The sequence below is a fragment of the Salmo salar genome, chromosome 20, assembly GCF_965601325.2.
Source record: "Salmo salar chromosome 20, fSalSal1, whole genome shotgun sequence".
Lineage (NCBI taxonomy): Eukaryota > Metazoa > Chordata > Actinopteri > Salmoniformes > Salmonidae > Salmo > Salmo salar.
Window position 1 is genome coordinate 6,644,016 of NC_138310.1, and position 19,789 is coordinate 6,663,804.

A 19,789-nucleotide genomic window follows, 5' to 3' on the forward strand; every position below is an offset into this window, starting at 1 on the left:
ATTTACTATTATAAAAGTTTGATTACCTTTTGTTGTCTTTGTCAGAATGCACTCCCAGGACTGCTACTTCAATAACAAATGTTGGTTTGGTCCAAAATAATCCATCGTTATATCCGAATAGCGGCGTTTTGTTCGTGCGTTCCAGACACTATCCGAAATGGTAAATCAGGGTCGCGCGCATGGCGCAATTCGTGACAAAAAAAATCTAAATATTCCATTACCGTACTTCGAAGCATGTCAACCGCTGTTTAAAATCCATTTTTATGCCATTTTTCTCGTAAAAAAGCGATAATATTCCGACCGGGAATGTCCATTTAGCTAAACAGAGGAAAGAAAACAAAGCTTTCGGTCGACGCGGGCACGAGCCTGAGTCTCACAGTACTGTAACCAGCCACTACCCAAACGCGCTACTTTTTTTCAGCCAGAGCCTGCAAAGCCACGATTCAGCATTTTGCCACCTTCTGAGAGCCTATGGCAGCCGTAGGAAGTGTCACGGGACAGCTAAGATCCTCACTCTTCAATAAACAGAGACAAGAAGAACGACACCTTGTCAGACAGGCCACTTCCTGCATGAAATCTTCTCAGGTTTTTGCCTGCCATGAGTTCTGTTATACTCACAGACACCATTCAAACAGTTTTAGAAACTTTAGGGTGTTTTCTATCCAAAGCCAATAATTATATGCATATTCTAGTTTCTGGGCAGTAGTAATAACCAGATTAAATCGGGTACGTTTTTTATCCGGCCGTGTAAATACTGCCCCCTAGCCCTAACAGGTTATGGTAGGCTGGCATTGCTTAATTACCAACCTCCTGTACTGTACACACTGCTGTCTTACTAAAATCATGCAAACTAAATGCTGAAAGTAGTAGCCTAGTTATTCATGCATGGAAACAAAAGGACTAACTAGCAGTTTAGCTTAGAATAGACTTAGAATAGGCTTACAATACCGAACCTACTGCAAATGAATGAATGCGAACACCACGGAACACCAGTACCACGTTGGCCTAGTAAGCAAATGTTTTTATCGGTGACACAATCTATATTTAGGCTAGTTACATTAACAGTAAACAAATACATTAAAGAAAAGGCGAATGACAGCACAGCTGTGTTGCCAAAAAAGTAGGCCTTCTGTGGATCATATTCAACCTACATAATTAATTAAGCAATGCCAGCCTACCATAAGCACGTTTTGAATACGTACAGTTCCATTTATAACCACAAAAACTAATAGGCTTCCAAGAAAACCATAATAGATGGTATCTATTTCTATGATGAAACATACCGACATGTCGCTATACCCAGGGGTGTCATTTGGGTTCTTGCATTGTAATTATTTTGAATTCTGCTTATATCACACTATACCACAATAAACATAAAAGTTCAAATGCTGAGACCATTGACTGCTTTTGACCAAGAAGTGACAGGTTGGCGTGAAATCTCCATTGCACTCTATCAGCACCTACACACTAAAGCAAAGCCGTTTTAAACATAGGCTGGCTTGAGAAGTTATTTGGCCATTCCATACCCTAGGTTTTGAAATGACGCCACTGGCTATAGCACCAAGATTTAGAGGAAAACCAACCAGCTAGATTGTTTCTTACCTTTTCAGAAGAGTTGCAGCCTCCTTGATGCTCTGTGGAACTTCCTGAGTTCCAGATTTCCCTCAAATGCCAATTGGATTGCATTTACATTTAAGTCATTTAGCAGATTAGTTGAGCATGCTTCTTCTGTGCTGACTGAACACGTTTGTCAAAGTGGAAAATGAGTTCTCGCATGTAGCTGTGGACGCCCCAAAAGTCAATACATGTTTCGGTGCCGTAAGCATGGTCGGCATAGCGGAGAGAGGTCCATTTGTCCTCATTGGAGCTGGCGATTTCAGTCTGCACAAACTGGCAAGCAACACTAAACTCAGCTTCCACCAAATCTGTTTGCTTAGATCCAGCACTGGTTTCACCTTTTTCACATCTAGAAAGTCATGGCTCTCTGGGTCAAGGGGCACACAGGGCCCCCACCAATTGACTGTTGTGTTCTGACAATTCACCAATGACAGCATCAAACGTGCTGAAGAACAGTCTTTTACACAGTCTCTTCTCCTCTGTCCTGCTGGCCTACTGTACTGTCCACCACGTATTGCTGGAGATTTTACTTAGATAACGTTGTAGTTTGCTTGGAGTTGGTGGTGCCACTGCACTGTGCCTCAGCTTCTCAATGCACTCCAACACAATGCGGACCACTTTGACTCCAGTGTAAAGATCGGTTGCTTTTGCCTGGAGTCATTTGTTTGGAGGATCGAGAAGACTGAGGATTCTTTGCACCATGGTGGCTGTAAACAAAGTTGGGGTCCGTCACCGCCTTCAGCAGCCCTGTAGCCTCGAGTGACTCTACTTCTGTGTTGTACGAACGCGTGCATTCGATGTCAGAGAGGAACTTCACAATGCTGTCACAACTTTTAACAACCACTGACACAGTAGCCAGGTGTCCCCTTCTCCTTAGACTTTGTTTGGGTACTTTGGCAAAGCCAATTTCTGATACCCATCGTGGCAGCTTAGCTGGTTCGTGCTAGCTAAATGGGTGAAGGCTAATAACACCAACGCGTTTGATAACTGAGCTACGCTAACTAAACTCTATAGTGATGGGGTGTCAGGCAGAGTTGAGTGAAGCAGCTTCAACTGTAAACTTGACCCCGCCCTTATAAATAACGATATAATATTACAGGCAGAGGCGTATCACATTATTCACTTAGCCTACCAAAGATGAGAAGAGTTTTTTCCCACATTTATGGAAACCCAACAGAGTCATACCTTCTAAGGCACTGCATCTCACTTCTTGAAGTGTCCCTACAGACCCTGGTTCGATCCCAGGCTGTATTACAACCGGCCGTGATCGGAAGTCCCATAGGACGGCGCACAATTGGCCCAGCGTCGCCGGGGTAGGCTGTCATTGTAAAATAAATATTTGTTCTTAACTGACTTGCCTAGTTAAAATAAAAATACCTAACTGCCACTGGGGCTTTCCATAGCCCTCCTACTATACTGTACTGTCCACCATTGTGCTGATGCAGCGCAGCAGAGATAAAAATTTCACACCAACCTGTCACTCAATCATTTGAACTTTTTTGCTATTTATATATAGGGACATGAAACTAAAACTGAGGGGGCACAAGTTTCAAATGAAGGGCTAAGCCCCCTTTTGCCCCCTCGTGGAGCTGGGACTGAGGTGAACATGCTCTCTAACTTGAGGTGTGTGGCTGAGCCCTGGAGTGTGTCCAAGCGCCCTGATTGTTTGGATGAACAGAGTTGTGAAGGGTGATTGACAGGGCCAGTCCTGTTAAGAGGGACGGCTTTTTTTTTTTTACAACAAACAAATGTTGGCCAGAGCTACAGATGGCTATATCTGTCTGCTAGTACAGGACTGGTAAAGGGCCAGTCCACTACTTTGGTGAATATTTTTTTTATACTGATTTTTCAGGGGGTGCTGCAGCACCATCAAAACCCCTACTTCCTGTTGCTATGAATGTGTGGTCAACGTATGTGTTTAGTAGCTGAGGTATGTAGCTGTAAATAGATTGGAAGAATAATCTGACCCTGGTATCAGTTGTTAGTCAAATTCCCTTTGGGCCTTATGTAGGCCTATGGTAAGTGACACCACAAGGGATCACATGGTTTATTCAAATGATAGTGTGGTGGGGCTTACAAAAATCTGACAAACATTGACAAATTTAACAGTAACAAGACTGGAGACCAGAGACAAAAATCTAAATTTCCTCCTGGTTAATATCATCTCTGTGGGAGGGTCATTGCTAGAAGTGCTACAGCTTTTGTCAAATTAACGTCAGATTTGACTTTTCATAGCAGGTTAGAACTTCCCCAGCAGGTTAGGATAATTATGTTAAGGTTAGGTTAGCTAAAGCGCAAAAACAAATGGACGTTAATTTGACAAAAGCTTCTAGCCATGACCCTGGCTGCGTTCCGTAATTGTTCACGTTCTGGAACGTTTTATTAAACAGAAACGGTGCTGTAACGAACGAGCAGTTTCAAAACGGGGAGGGATTGGGCAACGCTGTCAGTGTGGCAACTGCCCTTTAAATGTCACTCATTGCTTCAAGCCACACCCAGCAAAGTACGTCAAATCCTGTTCAAGAACGTATTGCGGAAACGTGTCGTACAGTACAAACCGTTTCACAAGGTAGAAAACGTTCAAGCGAACTGAACACACCTCCTGTTATAGCGCTTCCTCTGATAATTCTGACCAATGGTAGAAGAACGGAGGCGGGCCCATTTCATGTTAGCCAATGGGGTGATTCGTTGATGCTACGTCTCATAGCAGCTACTTTCATCCGGATGAGGGATTTAAAGTGAGTAGTTTGAATTAACCACAATATTGAACTAAAATAGCATGCTATTCAACGATGACTTAAAATGTGTGTACAATAAATTATTGTAATTGTTCATTGTAAACCTAGTTAATCTTGCCAACTCAAATTCTAATAAAAACAGATTGCAAGTGAATCGGCCGTGTCAGCTAGCTAGCTAAATTAGCGTATCAAGCTAGTCAATTGTGAATTCCGCGTTTGGTTTGTAGACCATTCCATTTCAGTCATATGTTGTTAGTTCACATGTCAATGTATACGTTTTTCCTATTTAGGTATTTGTTTGATGTTATCTAGAAATAGTATTGGTTTGCAGGTTCACAGCAATATCAGATTACCACTCTTCCACCAGCGAAGATGTACAGCTATCATGGTACCATCAGAGTGTTGGTGCAGGTTCTTTGGGCCCACCTGCTCTGTGGATGGACGTTTGGCTCCGAGCTTACGTTTGAGCTTCCAGATAACGCAAAACAGTGTTTCTATGAAGATATTACCATTGGCACCAAGTGTACACTTGAGTTCCAGGTAAGTTGATTGAGGCCCTCACATTATGACATGGAGTTATGGGAATAACTACAGCTAAATTGCTAGGCTGTATTTAAAACAAAATATTTTCTCTCCAGGTTGTCACTGGCGGGCATTACGATGTTGACTGTCATCTAGAGGATGCAGATGGTACTGTTCTTTACAAAGAAATGAAGAAGCAGTATGACAGCTTTACATTCACAGCTGCCAAGAACGGAACACATAAGTTCTGCTTCAGCAATGAGTTTTCCACCTTCACGCATAAGACCGTCTACTTCGATTTCCAAGTTGGAGAGGATCCCCCACTTTTCCCCAATGAGAACAGGGTCACTGCTTTAACCCAGGTAGGTCTGTTGTTGATGACTATTGCTGAGAGGTGTTTTTCTGTGCAATATTCAATATGGCAGTTCAATCAAAACAATCTGTTAATTCTCTACAACAAAATAAAATGCTATTGGATTTCAGTTTGCCCCATTTGGCAAAAACATAATGGAAAGAACTGTGTGCATAGGCATAGATTTCTGGTTATTTGCAGTGCTTGCATGTCAAACCATACAGGGATCTTGTATGCCTTTTTTAAGCCTGAAAATACCTGTTTCAGATGGAGTCTGCCTGCGTGTCCATTCATGAGGCCCTGAAATCGGTCATTGACTATCAGACACATTTCCGTCTGCGGGAGGCTCAGGGACGCAGCCGAGCCGAGGACCTCAACACAAGAGTGGCTTTCTGGTCCATTGGGGAGGCCTTCATTTTGCTGGTAGTCAGCATCAGCCAGGTGATCTTGCTGAGAAGCTTCTTTTCTGACAGGAAGACCACCACCACGCGTGTTGGATCCTAACATCCCACAGCATCTCATCCCGGTCACCTCCACAAGGGACTTCAGATCCAACGCCACCAACAACAGTTCATGGCAGAATGTTTTTTATAGATGCCATTCATAAAATTAGAATTTAAGGTACGTTCAGGCTTTGAAGTTACTTTTAAACACCCACTGGATTATCTAAATAAAATCTAGCAAATAATGTTGGAAATGCAACAACGTATTTATCATGTGGGTGCATATTGTTATTGTTTTTTACAACACTGTTTACCAGAATAATGTGAACAAACTGGTAGCCTGTCTTGCAGTTCTAATTTGACACCTACTTGATACATTAAGTCGTAGTTGCAGAATTTAATTTGAGCACAGTTCTCACTTCCTTAGTAATGACAATTCAAACTTGGTTGTTAGATTCAAGTTGTGATATCAAAAGTACTCTGTCTGTTGTAAACAATTGGTTTGCTTTTAATGTGAGTCCACTTAACAGGCTTGTGGCAAGCAGAGGTCGTGTTTTGGGTGGATAGACCTTGACTAGGAGTTTAACCATCTCTTTATTGTAACTGGTGCTTTGTTGTTGGTTTATATGGTTAAAACATGAATATGAAGCTGGTGTAAGCACAATTATTTAATTTATTTCATATTAGGCATGTGTGTGGTCATATTTTGTTTGCATACTGTTCATGATTGTTTCTGCACAGTCATCAGCTTGTTGGCAGTCCAAGGAATTGTTTCCTTATTTGCATAGCTTAATAAACATTCTGGTAAACCCATTGTCAGACCTTCAATATTCAATAAATTAATAAACTGAGCCACATAAATAGATAGCATTTACAGGTAACTGCCAATATAAAGGAAACAACATAAAGTGTCTTAATAGAGCATTGGGCCAGCACAAGCTAGAACAGCTTTAATGCACCTTGGCACAGATTTTACAAGTGTCTGGAACCTTATTGGAGGGATGCGACACCATTCTTCCATGAGAAATTCCATCATTTAGTGTTTTGTTGATGGTGGGAATGCTTCCTCAGATGCCGCTCTAGAATCTCCCACAAGTGTTCAATTGGGTGACAGACGGCTATGGCACGTGGTTTTCATTCTCATCAAACCGTTCAGTACCCTGTGGATGGGTGCATTGTGGGACAAAATAATGGCCTGCCCAGCATTTTTTTAAGATGACCCTAAGCATGATGGGATGTTAATTGCTTAATTAACTCAAGAACCACACCAGTGTGGAAGTGCCTGCTTTCAATATACTTTGTATCCCTCATTTGCTCAAGTGTTTCCATTATTTTGACAATTACCTCTATATTGTGATGCAGAATATTATATATCAGTATCATCAGGAATAGCTGATACATTAAAATCCACTCACTGCTCAGGTTGCTAATGATCAACAAGTATTTCATTTTGTTATTTACAAAGGACGCAGCTTGTGGGCCATGTACACTTGTGAACATCAAAGGTGCGGTTGTATACAACACCGAGAAATGTGTCAAGAAAAATATGTAATGAAACAGTTTATGATTACATTGTCAAGTGATGTTTTCAAGAACTGCATAAAGCATTAAACTTTTTTCTGAAATTAATCTTGATTCTATATACACTTGGTGCTTGTTGATCAAATAATTGATCATATTGTTCACTCTGTACATTGTTCACTCAACCTCCAGGTGGTTAGTAGCCAACAAAATATACTGCTCAAAAAAATAAAGGGAACACTTCAACACATCCTAGATCTGAATGAAAGAAATAATCTTATTAAATACTTTTTTCTTTACATAGTTGAATGTGCTGACAACAAAATCACACAAAAATAATCAATGGAAATCCAATTTATCAACCCATGGAGGTCTGGAGTTGCAGTCACAAAAAATGAAAGTGGAAAACCACACTACAGGCTGATCCAACTTTGATGTAATGTCCTTAAAACAAGTCAAAATGAGGCTCAGTAGTGTGTGTGGCCTCCACGTGCCTGTATGACCTCCCTACAACGCCTGGGCATGCTCCTGATGAGGTGGCGGATGGTCTCCTGAGGGATCTCCTCCCAGACCTGGACTAAAGCATCCGCCAACTCCTGGACAGTCTGTGGTGCAACGTGGCGTTGGTGGATGGAGCGAGACATGATGTCCCAGATGTGCTCAATTGGATTCAGGTCTGGGGAACGGGCGGGCCAGTCCATAGCATCAATGCCTTCCTCTTGCAGGAACTGCTGACACACTCCAGCCACATGAGGTCTAGCATTGTCTTGCATTAGGAGGAACCCAGGGCCAACCGCACCAGCATATGGTCTCACAAGGGGTCTGAGGATCTCATCTCGGTACCTAATGGCAGTCAGGCTACCTCTGGCGAGCACATGGAGGGCTGTGCGGCCCCCCAAAGAAATGCCACCCCACACCATGACTGACCCACCGCCAAACCGGTCATGCTGGAGGATGTTGCAGGCAGCAGAACGTTCTCCACGGCGTCTCCAGACTCTGTCACATGTGCTCAGTGTGAACCTGCTTTCATCTGTGAAGAGCACAGGGCTCCAGTGGCGAATTTGCCAATCTTGGTGTTCTCTGGCAAATGCCAAACGTCCTGCACGGTGTTGGGCTGTAAGCACAACCCCCACCTGTGGACGTCGGGCCTTCATACCACCCTCATGGAGTCTGTTTCTGACCGTTTGAGCAGACCCATGCACATTTGTGGCCTGCTGGAGGTCATTTTGCAGGGCTCTGGCAGTGCTCCTCCTGCTCCTCCTTGCACAAAGGCGGAGGTAGCGGTCCTGCTGCTGGGTTGTTGCCCTCCTACGGCCTCCTCCACGTCTCCTGATGTACTGGCCTGTCTCCTGGTAGCGCCTCCATGCTCTGGACACTACGCTGACAGACACAGCAAACCTTCTTGCCACCGCTCGCATTGATGTGCCATCCTGGATGAGCTGCACTACCTGAGCCACTTGTGTGGGTTGTAGACTCCATCTCATGCTACCACTAGAGTGAAAGCACCGCCAGCATTCAAAAGTGACCAAAACATCAGCCAGGAAGCATAGGAACTGAGAAGTGGTCTATGGTCACCACCTGCAGAACCACTCCTTTATTGGGGGTGTCTTGCTAATTGTCTATAATTTCCACCTGTTGTCTATTCCATTTGCACAACAGCATGTGAAATTTATTGTCAATCAGTGTTGCTTCCTAAGTGGACAGTTTGATTTCACAGAAGTGTGATTGACTTGGAGTTACATTGTGTTGTTTAAGTGTTCCCTTTATTTTTTTGAGCAGTGTATATGCAATGCAATCGCCATCTGCCTGTAAAGACTCGCAAATATGTTATTATTCGTTTAATACAGTTTTATGCGCAGATGCCAAATTTATTCACAACAAACCAAAAAATATATATAATAACATCTTGCTCAACCTCCTAAAATGATGGGAGTCGGGTATTTGCCTTTAACTGCTATTGCGCACGCGAATACAAGCGCATAAGCGAATATCAGCTCTGTGATTGGACGGTTTCCTTTTCAATAAATAGGAAATAAATAAAAAACGCATTGTTTTCGAATTGACAGCAGTGTACTCTGGGTAATGAGGGGACTCGATTCATCTGTCCGGGAAGGCGTGTTGTGCACTGGATGACAGTTGTTTACGTTTGGAACCGGGCTGCCTCCGGGCGTGAGCCACAGGCGCCCCGTTCAAAGCCAAACGACGAGGTCTGCTCAAAACAAAGGTGACGTAACCAAGCACTTGGAGTAATGAGTACGATTCTGAGTTTTCACATACAAAAGTGATTTATTTTGATAAAAACGTTTAATATACCTTCACAATGAAAAGTAGCTTGAAAATGCAAACATAATGTAATGGAGCAGGTCTCGAACCCCCGACCTTCTAGCCCGAAGTCCAGCGTGCTATCGACTGTGCCGCAAAATGCATGCTCCCGCGGCAGGGTCGATATCCGCGCTTATAAACCAAGGGTCGTTACAATATTTTATGGGAAATATATGCATGTTTCGGAACGATGCACTACGCTGCCTAATTGTTGACAACATGACCGAGCGGCGCTGATTGCTTTTCGATTTGAAATAGTGCTCCTCCCTCTCCGTTTTTGCCCGTTCATATCACGTGTCCCACACCCCAGCATAATCGAATCGCCCCCATTGAGTCGGGATGATCTAACCAGTGTGGCCGCCCCCCGCCAATAACAATATAGAAAAATATCCATACTAGCTTTTTCTTGTGTTATTTCCTCTGGTATAGATTTAACGGGAGGGCAAAATTTACAACACTACAAGCTAATCACCGAAGAAAAAAGAACGCATCTCGACTTCCGCTGTTGGACAATGTTGGCTAGCTAGCGTAACTGTACATTAAATACCAAGCGGGGCGGATGTTCTCTGACCTCACCCTATTTCTTGATATTTAAACTGGATAAAACATCTAGATATACGTCGATTTACACACGGTTCTGTCGGAAAATGACATGCAGAATTAAGGCTAATCCAAAAAAAATACAGTTTGAAACTGAAAAGGACGTCGGGCAGCGTAGACTGTACACGCCTAGCTGGGGCGTATTCATTACGCCGATTCTTTTGCAAAACGTTTCTCAGACGGATGCAAACGGGACGAAACAGGGAGGGATCTATCTGCATTTGTCCAATAGAAACTCGTTGTAGTTGCAAAACGTTAAGTTTTGCTAATGATTACACTCATGGGATGTATTCATTACGCAAACTGTTTACCGTTTAACAACGAAACAGGGCGGGACCTACCTGAATGTGCCCAGTAAACTATCGTTTTCCGTCGGGAGTTATCGGGTTCGCGACAGATTTTGCGTTATGATTACACCCATGGTATTTGGTTGAACAGTGCCGTAGCTAGCTACCCACGCAATTTTATTAAGTTAGCTATATTTCCGTCGCTAACAAACTTTCAATTGAGAAGAGGGGAAAGCAGAACATGTCAATGTTAACAAATACCTTTTTCAATCGCTAGCTGGCGGATTTCTGCCTCCCATTTGGCTAATTTAGCAATACGTAGTTAGCTAGTCACATAGTATCGAGTGCCACAAACAAAGGCTTCTGCTCAACACCTGCCACATACTTTTATCAAGACGCTCGTGTCTTAATCAACTGTCCGTGAACAAAGCTGCATAAATGGATTTACAAACGGCGGTGTTCAATGCAGCCAGAGATGGCAAGCTACGGTTGCTTCAGAAACTTTTGGAGAACAAAACTGGCCTAGAGGTTACCAAATTAATGGCAGAGAAAACAAACGGTGCGACCTCTTTGCTTATGGCTGCAAGATACGGACACCTGGATTTAGTGGAATATCTTTTGGAGTGTTGCTGCGCACCCGTTGAGGTTGGGGGGTCAGTGAATTTTGATGGAGAGACTATCGAAGGTGCCCCCCCTCTATGGGCTGCCTCAGCAGCAGGACACCTGAAAGTAGTGCAATCTTTACTTGGCCACGGTGCCTCTGTGAACAGTACAACACTCACCAATTCCACCCCCCTGAGAGCAGCCTGCTTCGATGGGCATCTGGACATTGTAAAATACCTGGTAGAGCACAAGGCAGACCTGGAAGTAGCAAACAGACATGGTCACACATGCCTCATGATCTCGTGTTACAAAGGACACAAGGAAATTGCCCAGTATCTATTGGAAAAAGACGCTGATGTTAACAGGAAAAGTATTAAAGGTGAGGTCACACATTCAAACGTTTATTTTCCTGTATTATATATCCCTGGGCCTACCTGAGCAATGAGATAAGGCCTAGTACCTGGCAGGTGCATTGCTCTGTTATTATGTCATGACAGATCAAAACCAAAATGATGAAACATTCAGTAATTTGCTGTTAAATGCAGATCAATTTGCCAAACCTGTATATGTTTTTCAGACAGTCTTGAGGTAAATCCTCCATTTGGACATCTAATCAGGTCAACTAACAAGCTGGAGTAATTTTGTGTTTAAACCAATTAGGGGATGTGATACCACCCAGGCCTGTTCTAAATGTAAGCCTTGCAATAGCCCACTCACAAGATCTGTCCCAATCCATGAGAATTTTACCCCCTTGACAGGTGCTTAGATTGGCACATTGCTTACATCACCCTGGTCTACTCCTAGAGGGAAAGGGTTACAGGCAAGCATGTGGGAAGACATTTGCTTACCAAGTTATTTGACAAACATATTTAGTCATGAAATGTAGCAAATGTAACCTTTTTGTCTCTTCACTTAAACATCTACTTTCAATGAATTTGAATATTTATTTATTGCTAGAATGTCTGCAGAAATGGTTTCCAGTTTGCAAAACATGTATTAGTATTTCTTTCTTCACAGGTAACACAGCATTACATGACTGTGCTGAATCTGGCAGCTTGGAGATAATGAAGACGCTGCTAAAATATGGAGCCACCATGGAGAGGGATGGTTATGGAATGACCCCACTGCTGTCTGCTAGTGTGACTGGCCACACTAACATTGTTGACTATCTGACACAACACCAGCAAACAAACCACATGGAGAGGATAAACGCCCTCGAACTGCTTGGTGCTACTTTTGTGGACAAAAAGCGGGATCTTCTTGGGGCATTAAAGTACTGGAAGAGAGCCATGGATCTGAGATACAGTGACAGCAAACATGTTCTTAACAAAGCAGAGCCAAAGCAGTTGATCATGGCCTATGACTATGCCAGGGAAGTAAGTAATGGGGAGGAGCTAGACACCCTGATCTCAGACCCAGATGAGATGAGGATGCAGGCCCTGCTCATTAGAGAGCGCATCCTAGGTCCCTCCCACCCTGACACCTCTTACTACATCCGCTACAGGGGAGCTGTATACGCTGACTCTGGGAATTTTGAGCGCTGCATTAACCTTTGGAAGTATGCCCTTGACATGCAGCAGAGCAACTTGGACCCCCTCAGCCCCATGACAGCCAGCAGCCTGCTGTCCTTCGCTGAGCTCTTCTCCTTCATGCTCCAGGACCGTGCTAAAGGCCTTCTGGGCACCTCGGTCTCCTTCAACGACCTCATGGGCATCCTCAGTAAGAGTGTGCTGGAGATTGAACGTGCGGTGAAACAAACTCAGCCTGACCCGGCTCAGCTCAGCAAGGCCCTCTCCATTATCCTGCATCTCATCTGCCTGCTGGAGAAGGTTCCCTGTACCGTGGAGCAGGACCACTTCAAGAAGGAGACCATCTACAGGTTCCTCAAGCTGCAGCCCTGCGGGAAGAATGGCTACAGCCCGCTCCACCTGGCCGTGGACAGGAACACCACCTGCGTGGGCCGCTATCCTGTCTGTAAGTTCCCCTCTTTCCAGGTCACCTCTATCCTACTGGAGTGTGGGGCGGACGTCAACTGCCGCGACGAGGACAACAACAGCCCCCTGCATGTGGCCGCCTCCAACAATCACCCGGACATCATGAACCTGCTGATCGCCTGCGGCACGCACTTTGACAGCACCAACTCCCTGAAGCAGACGGCCTGCGACCTGCTGGACGAGAAGGAGATGGCCAAGAACCTGATCCAGCCCATCAACCACACCACCCTGCAGTGTCTGGCTGCACGGGCTATCATCAAGCACAGCCTCTGCTACAGAGGCAACATCCCAGAGAAGTTGGAGGCCTTTGTGCTTCTCCACAGATAATGACTATTAAAGATGTGTGTGCCACCATTCTCCTCGCCCCATGTGCTCTCTTTTTGATTGTATTGAAGTCCATGATGAACATTGTGTGAACTTTCCTTTTCCCCCCTTCGAAGACAGAATTAAAAAGCAACTGCCCCTAAAAAGCAACTTCTTGTTTTGAAAACAGCCTATGTGGCATCGATATGAGTCAAACATTTATTTTAGTGTCAAAGTTGACTACAAAGTGTAAATAGGATAATTTTGGTCATAGTCTGTCTCGTCCAAAAACTGAGATTTGCGCGATGATAGGAAAAAATGGTATGTCACGGAATGAGGAGTACCCTAACATTTTTTGGGTTGGGTTTATTTCAATCCTTCCCACAGCCCACAGCACCCATCTAATCATCAATTTGAAGCAGAGCTGCACGCAACCATAGTAATTCCCATGGCCAATTTGGTTTGATATTAGATATTTCTATGGGGCTAGTTAGGGACCATCAACCATCAACAAATGACCCAATGTACATGGCTGAAAAAATAGGCCAAATCAGGAAGTGCAGCCCCCCTTTATAGCTCTGTGGCAAACAGATGGGGATTTTTTTAAATATGCGCATGCACAATAGTTTTAGCTTACTAATGTCTACATTTTCCATGCTATTTATTAAGATATCATTGAGAGATTTCTCCATGCCCCCATCTCTTTGTTTCTTTCTATCTATGCAAAGATGGCGGAATGCTGGGACTTTTTTCCATTACTATGTTGCCAAGACTCTTAACTTTAATCATACATTCTTTATGCTCTCATTCAGTGGTTATGTTGTCATGGTTTTGTATCGGCGTAGTTGAGTGTAATGGAATCAACTCATTTCTCTATCAAAACCATGAAGCTTTATGAAGTGGTAATGTTTGCAAATACCATAAGTGCTTTATTCCTCCTATGCACAGGCTATGATATGCCACTGTTCTGTGTTAGCATTATATGTGGTGACTGCCTGTTCCTTTGTTTCCATCATTTGTTACACTAAGCAAAGAGGGATGTGACAATTGCTGAATGCTGTTCAATTGGTAGTGTTGCGTGGTTTCATGTGTTAACTGTAAAAGGTAATTGTGTGTAGGTTTTGAGTAGGAGTGTATGCAACCCTTCATGTTATTGATCTTTGAACCTGAATTTGTTCTATGGTGAGCTGAGCACAAAAACAATAGACATCGGTTCGTTGGATACTAGTATGGCCGTGCATGTAGTTTGAGTTTACAGGAAATTCATTGACATCTGAGCTTTGTACGGCATATCAATTATCGTATAAACTCTTCAGAGCTCTGACTAACCCAAACGTGGAACCTTTATATTTGTCCAATTGTATTCTAATTGCAAAGAGGGGAGGCCTTGTACAGTGGGGCTGAGCTTTGTGAAATAACCTTGCACATTAGCTTCATTTGTGTGGTTTAAAGGGCTTTACATATTTTTAGAAATACATTTCGCTAAGGACCGAACCATACAAAAGTACAGTTCCACCAGGGAACTTGCTTTAATTCTGCACTTTATTACAACAGACTTTAAGACTTCATATAACAAAGTGACATATCAAGTTAATATTTTAACAACCGATTTGACAATAAACCCATATTGCACTTGTCCTCATTGCCCCAGTGTTATGATTCAGCCCCAGATAGCTATGCAACAGGATGAAACTTTTGTAGTGACTTCCCTACAGACACAAAAAAAAAAAATCCCAGCAGTTAAAAATGTTGCACAGTTACTTTTCTGTTCTTTTGATGAGTCATGGTGAGTAATGTATGTAGCAAGTAGGGTGATACTCTATGACCACAGTAGGCCTGTGTAGCTGGCCATGGTTGGTTATATTATTGGTTTTCTCACTGTTCCACTTGTCTATCTTATTTGTGTAAAACATGGGTTAAGTGTCAACTTGGGGTTCTTTGTCATATGTTTGATCTCTTCAACATTTCTCAACTCTGCTGAACAGTAGCCTAACTCTTCTCTGGAATGTTCTCAAGTGCTAATTTAAAACTGAAACAAGGTTGTTTTCTACATTGGTTGATTGCACATGTTTATACTTGCAGTAGCTGTAGTCTGTCAAGTATGGAAGTAAATCAAATTGTATTTGTCACATGCGCTGAATACAACTGTTGTAGACCTTACAGTGAAATGCTTACTTACAAGCCCTTAACACTTATTTTTCTTAAGGGCATTGTTGGTTAAGTAAAAAATAAGTTACAAATAATTAAAGAGCAGCAGTAAAATAACAATAGCGAGGCTATATACAGGGTACCAGTACAGAGTCAATGTGCGGGGTCACTGGTTAGTTGAGGTAATATGTACAGAACCGTTCAAAGGTTATGGGTCACTTCGAAATGTCCTCGTTTTTTAAAGAAAAGCCCTAAAAATTGTCCACTAAAATAACATCAAATTGATCAGAAATACAGTGTAGACATTGTTAATGTTGAAAATGACTATTGTAGCTGGAAACGGCAAATTTTTTATGGAATATCTACAGAGAATATGGTACAGAGGCCCATTATCAGCAACCATCACTCCTGTGTTCCAATGGCACATTGTGTTAGCTAATCCAAGTTTATCATTTTAAAAGGCTAATTGATCATTAGAAAAACCTTTTGCAATTATCTTAGCACAGCTGAAAACTGCTGTCCTTATTAAATAAGCAATAAAACTGGCCTTATTTAGACTAGTTGAGTATCTGGAGCACTAGCATTTGTGGGTTTGATTACAGGCTCAAAATGGCCAGAAACAAATATATTTCTTCTGAAACTTGTCAGTCTATTCTTGTTCTGAGAAATGAAGGCTATTCCATGCGAGAAATGCCAAGAAACTGAAGATCTCATACAGCTCTGTGTACTACTCCCTTCACAGAACAGCGCAAACTGGCCCTTACCAGAATAGAAAGAGTGGGAGGCCCTGGTGCACAACTGAGCAAGAGGACAAGTACATTAGAGTGTCTAGTTTGAGAAACAGACGTCTCACAAGTCCTCAACTGGCAGCTTCATTAAATAGTACCCGCAAAACACAAGTCTCAAAGTCAACAGTGAAGAGGTGACTCCGGGATGCTGGCCTTTTAATGTACCTGTCCTCTTACTCAGTTGTGCACCGGGGCCTCCCACTCCTCTTTCTATTTTGGTTAGAGCAAGTTTACGCTGTTCTGTGAAGGGAGTAGTACACAGCGTTGTACGAGATCTGGATGGCAGTAAGCTTTGCCCCGGTGATGTACTGGGCCGTACTCACTACCCTCTGTAGCACCTTACGGTTGGAGGCTGAGCAGTTGCCATACCAGGCAGCGATGCAACCAGTCAGGATGCTCTCGATGGTGCAGCTGTATGACTTTTTGAGGATCTGCGGACCCATGCCAAATCTTTTCAGTCTCCTGAGGGGGAATAGGCTTTGTTGAGGGAGAGGTTGTTATCCTGGCACCACACAACCAGGTTTCTGACCACCTCCCTATAGGCTATCTCATCGTTGTCGGTGATCAGGCCTACCCCTATGGTGGAACAAGCTCCCTCACGACGCCAGGACAGCGGAGTCAATCACCACCTTCCGGAGACACCTGAAACCCCACCTCTTTAAGGAATACCTGGGATAGGACAAAGTAATCCTTCTAACCCCCCCCACCCCTAAAATATTTAGATGTACTATTGTAAAGTGGTTGTTCCATTGGATATCATAAGGTGAATGCACCAATTTGTAAGTCCCTCTGGATAAGAGCGTCTGCTAAATGACTAAAATGTAATGTAAATGTGTCATCAGCAAACTTAATGATGGTGTTGTGCTTGGTAATGCAGTTATGGGTGAACGGGAGTACAGGAGGGGACTGAGCACATACCCCTGAAGGGCCCCTGTGTTGAGGATCAGCGTGGCGGATGTGTAGTTACCTACCCTTAGTACCTGGGGGCGGCCCATCAGGAAGTCCAGGATCCAGTTGCAGAGGGAGGTGTTTAGTCCCAGGGTCCTTAGCTTAGTGATGAGCTTCGAGGGAACTATGGTGATGAACGTTGAGCTGTCGTAAATGAATAGCATTCTCACATAGGTGTTCCTTTTGTCCAGGTTGGAAAGGGCAGTGTGGAGTGCAATAGAGATTGCATCATCTGTGGATTTCTTGGGGTGGTATGCAAATTGCAGTGGGTCTAGGGTTTCTGGAATAATGGTGTTGTGAGCCATGACCGGCTTTTCAAAACTCTTCATGGCTACAGACGTGAGAGCTATTGGTCGGTAGTCATTTAGGCAGGTTACCTTAGTGATCTTGGGCACAGGGACTATGGTGGTCTGCTTGAAACATGTTTATTACAGACTCAGTCAGGGACAGGTTGAAAATGTCAGTAAAGACACTGGCCAGTTGGTCAGCGCATGCTCGGAGGCCGCAGGAAACAATTGCATTGTTTCAGTGGATAAATAGTTTTATAGCCATGCAATAGGTCACATTTTTCCATACGGTGGTTGTTTAAAAAACATTAAAAATAAAATGGTATACCTTAAAGGACTATGGAACCTCACATTTTGTAGAACTGTTTTCCTCACTGGTCTACTCAGATTATAGTACCATTCCTAATTTCTGGCCTTTTTGGCTTTTTACTCTCAGCCTACTTCTTAAAATAACCCTGAATAATGCTCCACTGAAAAGGTGTCCTACATAAGGGATCACTCCAGTGTCTCCCTGCAGGTGTTTTAGTCAGCACAATGCCCATAAAACAGGTTAAAGGACGATGGCACACCTTGACTGAGACCAGTGCAAAGTCTTATAGCAGCCAGGTCCACATGCCATGCATAAGCAAATAAAAATCCCTTTACCTCTCGTATGGGAGCTCTTTACTTATCTGGTAAATTGTTGAGATTTTCCATTAGTAGTGGCCGGTGTGAGAAATTAGTCTCCAGCGTGAAAGATGGCAAAGTATTCAGATCCCTTGACTTTTTCCACGTTTTGCTAAGTTACAGCCTTATTCTAAAATGTATTAAATATTTTTTTAAATTCAGCAATCTACACACAATACCCCATAATGACAAAGCGAAAACGTGTTTTTTGAAATTTTTGCTATTGTATTACAAATAAAATATAACTTATTTACATAAGTATTGAGACCCTTTGCTATGAGACTCGAAATTGAGCTCAGGTGCATCCTGTTTCCATTGATCATCCTTGAGATGTTTCTACAACTTGATTGGAGTCCACCTGTGGTAAATTCAATTCATTGGTCATGATTTGGAAAGTCTATACAAGGTCCCACAGTTGACAGTACAAGTCAGAGCAAAAACCAAGCCATGAGGTCGAAGGAATTGTCCGTAGAGCTCCGAGACAGGATTGTGTCGAGGCACAGATCTGGGGAAAGGTGCACAAAAATTTCTGCAGCATTGAAAGTCACCAAGAACACAGTGGCCTCCATCATTCTTAAATGGAAGTTTGGAACCACCAAGACTCTTACTAGAGCCGGCCAATCTGAGCAATCGGGGGAGGGCCCTGGTCAGGGAGGAGACCAAGAACCCGATGGTCACTTTGACAGAGCTACAGAGTTCCTCTGTGGAGATGGGAGAACCTTCCAGAAGGACAACCATCTCTGCAGCACTCCACCAATCAGGCTTTTATGGTAGAGTGGCCAGACAGAAGCTACTCCCCAGTAAAAGGCACATGACCAGCCCGCTTGGAGTTTGCCAAAAGGCACTTAAATGACTCTCAGCCCATGAGAAACAAGATTCTCTGGTCGGAAGAAACCAAAATTGAACTCTTTGGCCTGAATTCCAATCGTCACTTCTGGAGGAAACCTGGCACCGTCCCTACGGTGAAGCATGGTGGTGGCAGCAGCATGCTATGAGGACGTTTTTCAGTGGCAGAGACTGGGAAACTAGTCAGGATCGAGGAAAAGATGAACGGAGCAAAGTACAGAGCGATACTTGATAACCTGCTCCAGAGCGCTCAAGACCTCAGACTGGCGTGACGGTTCACCTTCCAACAGGACAACGATCCTAAGCACACAGACAAGACAACGCAGGAGTGGCTTCAGGATCAGTCTCTGAATGTCCTTGAGTGGCCCGGCCAGAGCCCGGATTTGAACTTGATCGAACATCTCTGGAGAGACCTGAAAATAGCTGTGCAGCAACGCTCCTCATCCAACCTGACAGAGTTTGAGAGGCTCTGCAGAGAAGAATGGGAGAAACTCCCCAAATACACATATATCAAGCTTGTAGTGTCATACCCAAGATGACTCGAGGCTGTAATAAGACAGAGAACCACCAGACGAAGAAAGCATGACATCTTACATAAGACCCCCCCCAAGAGCTTGGTTAAAATAGGTAACAACATGGGGAACTCTGGGTCTAAACCTGGTATGAGGGGCACATGTGGAACAATTTCAACAGGTCCTTTAAGTGAGACCTCAGCTAAGCTTTCACCGGTAAATAGAGGCCCGGGGGACACTTGAGCAGGCAGGCACCAATCTTCCTAACCACCACTGTGCGATGGCTTACCCC

The 19,789-nt window shown here is 43.6% G+C and overlaps 2 protein-coding genes across 6 annotated transcripts; both read left to right on the plus strand.

Annotated features, from left to right (window-relative positions):
- The first annotated feature begins 4,176 nt into the window (after positions 1-4,176).
- On the plus strand, positions 4,177-6,485 carry LOC106580180 (transmembrane emp24 domain-containing protein 7). 5 transcript variants are annotated; one of them, XM_014160950.3, is made up of 4 exons: positions 4,177-4,355; positions 4,687-4,895; positions 4,994-5,239; positions 5,497-6,485. In XM_014160950.3, the coding sequence occupies exons 2-4, from the start codon at positions 4,728-4,730 to the stop codon at positions 5,731-5,733; spliced, it is 651 nt and encodes a 216-aa protein (XP_014016425.2). In that variant the 5' UTR covers positions 4,177-4,355; positions 4,687-4,727; the 3' UTR covers positions 5,734-6,485. The 5 variants fall into 5 exon arrangements, with proteins under 5 accessions (XP_014016425.2, XP_014016428.2, XP_014016426.2 ...); XM_014160953.3 differs by having other exon boundaries at positions 4,208-4,355; positions 4,723-4,895; XM_014160951.3 differs by having other exon boundaries at positions 4,216-4,355; positions 4,668-4,895.
- Positions 6,486-9,632: 3,147 nt separating this feature from the next.
- LOC106580179 (protein fem-1 homolog C) lies at positions 9,633-14,939 on the plus strand. The gene is made up of 2 exons (XM_014160949.3): positions 9,633-11,384; positions 12,023-14,939. The coding sequence occupies exons 1-2, from the start codon at positions 10,841-10,843 to the stop codon at positions 13,324-13,326; spliced, it is 1,848 nt and encodes a 615-aa protein (XP_014016424.1). The 5' UTR covers positions 9,633-10,840; the 3' UTR covers positions 13,327-14,939.
- The last annotated feature ends 4,850 nt before the right edge of the window (positions 14,940-19,789 follow it).

What these genes read in the sequence shown, in the direction of transcription:
- LOC106580180 (XM_014160950.3), top strand. Translation starts at nt 4,728, where the DNA reads ATGTACAGCTATCATGGTACCATCAGAGTGTTGGTGCAGGTTCTTTGG. An exon ending in AGTGTACACTTGAGTTCCAG is followed by an intron (nt 4,896 to 4,993) that starts GTAAGTTGATTG and finishes TTTTCTCTCCAG; the next exon opens with GTTGTCACTGGCGGGCATTA. An exon ending in GGGTCACTGCTTTAACCCAG is followed by an intron (nt 5,240 to 5,496) that starts GTAGGTCTGTTG and finishes TACCTGTTTCAG; the next exon opens with ATGGAGTCTGCCTGCGTGTC.
- LOC106580179 (XM_014160949.3), top strand. Translation starts at nt 10,841, where the DNA reads ATGGATTTACAAACGGCGGTGTTCAATGCAGCCAGAGATGGCAAGCTA. An exon ending in TAACAGGAAAAGTATTAAAG is followed by an intron (nt 11,385 to 12,022) that starts GTGAGGTCACAC and finishes CTTTCTTCACAG; the next exon opens with GTAACACAGCATTACATGAC.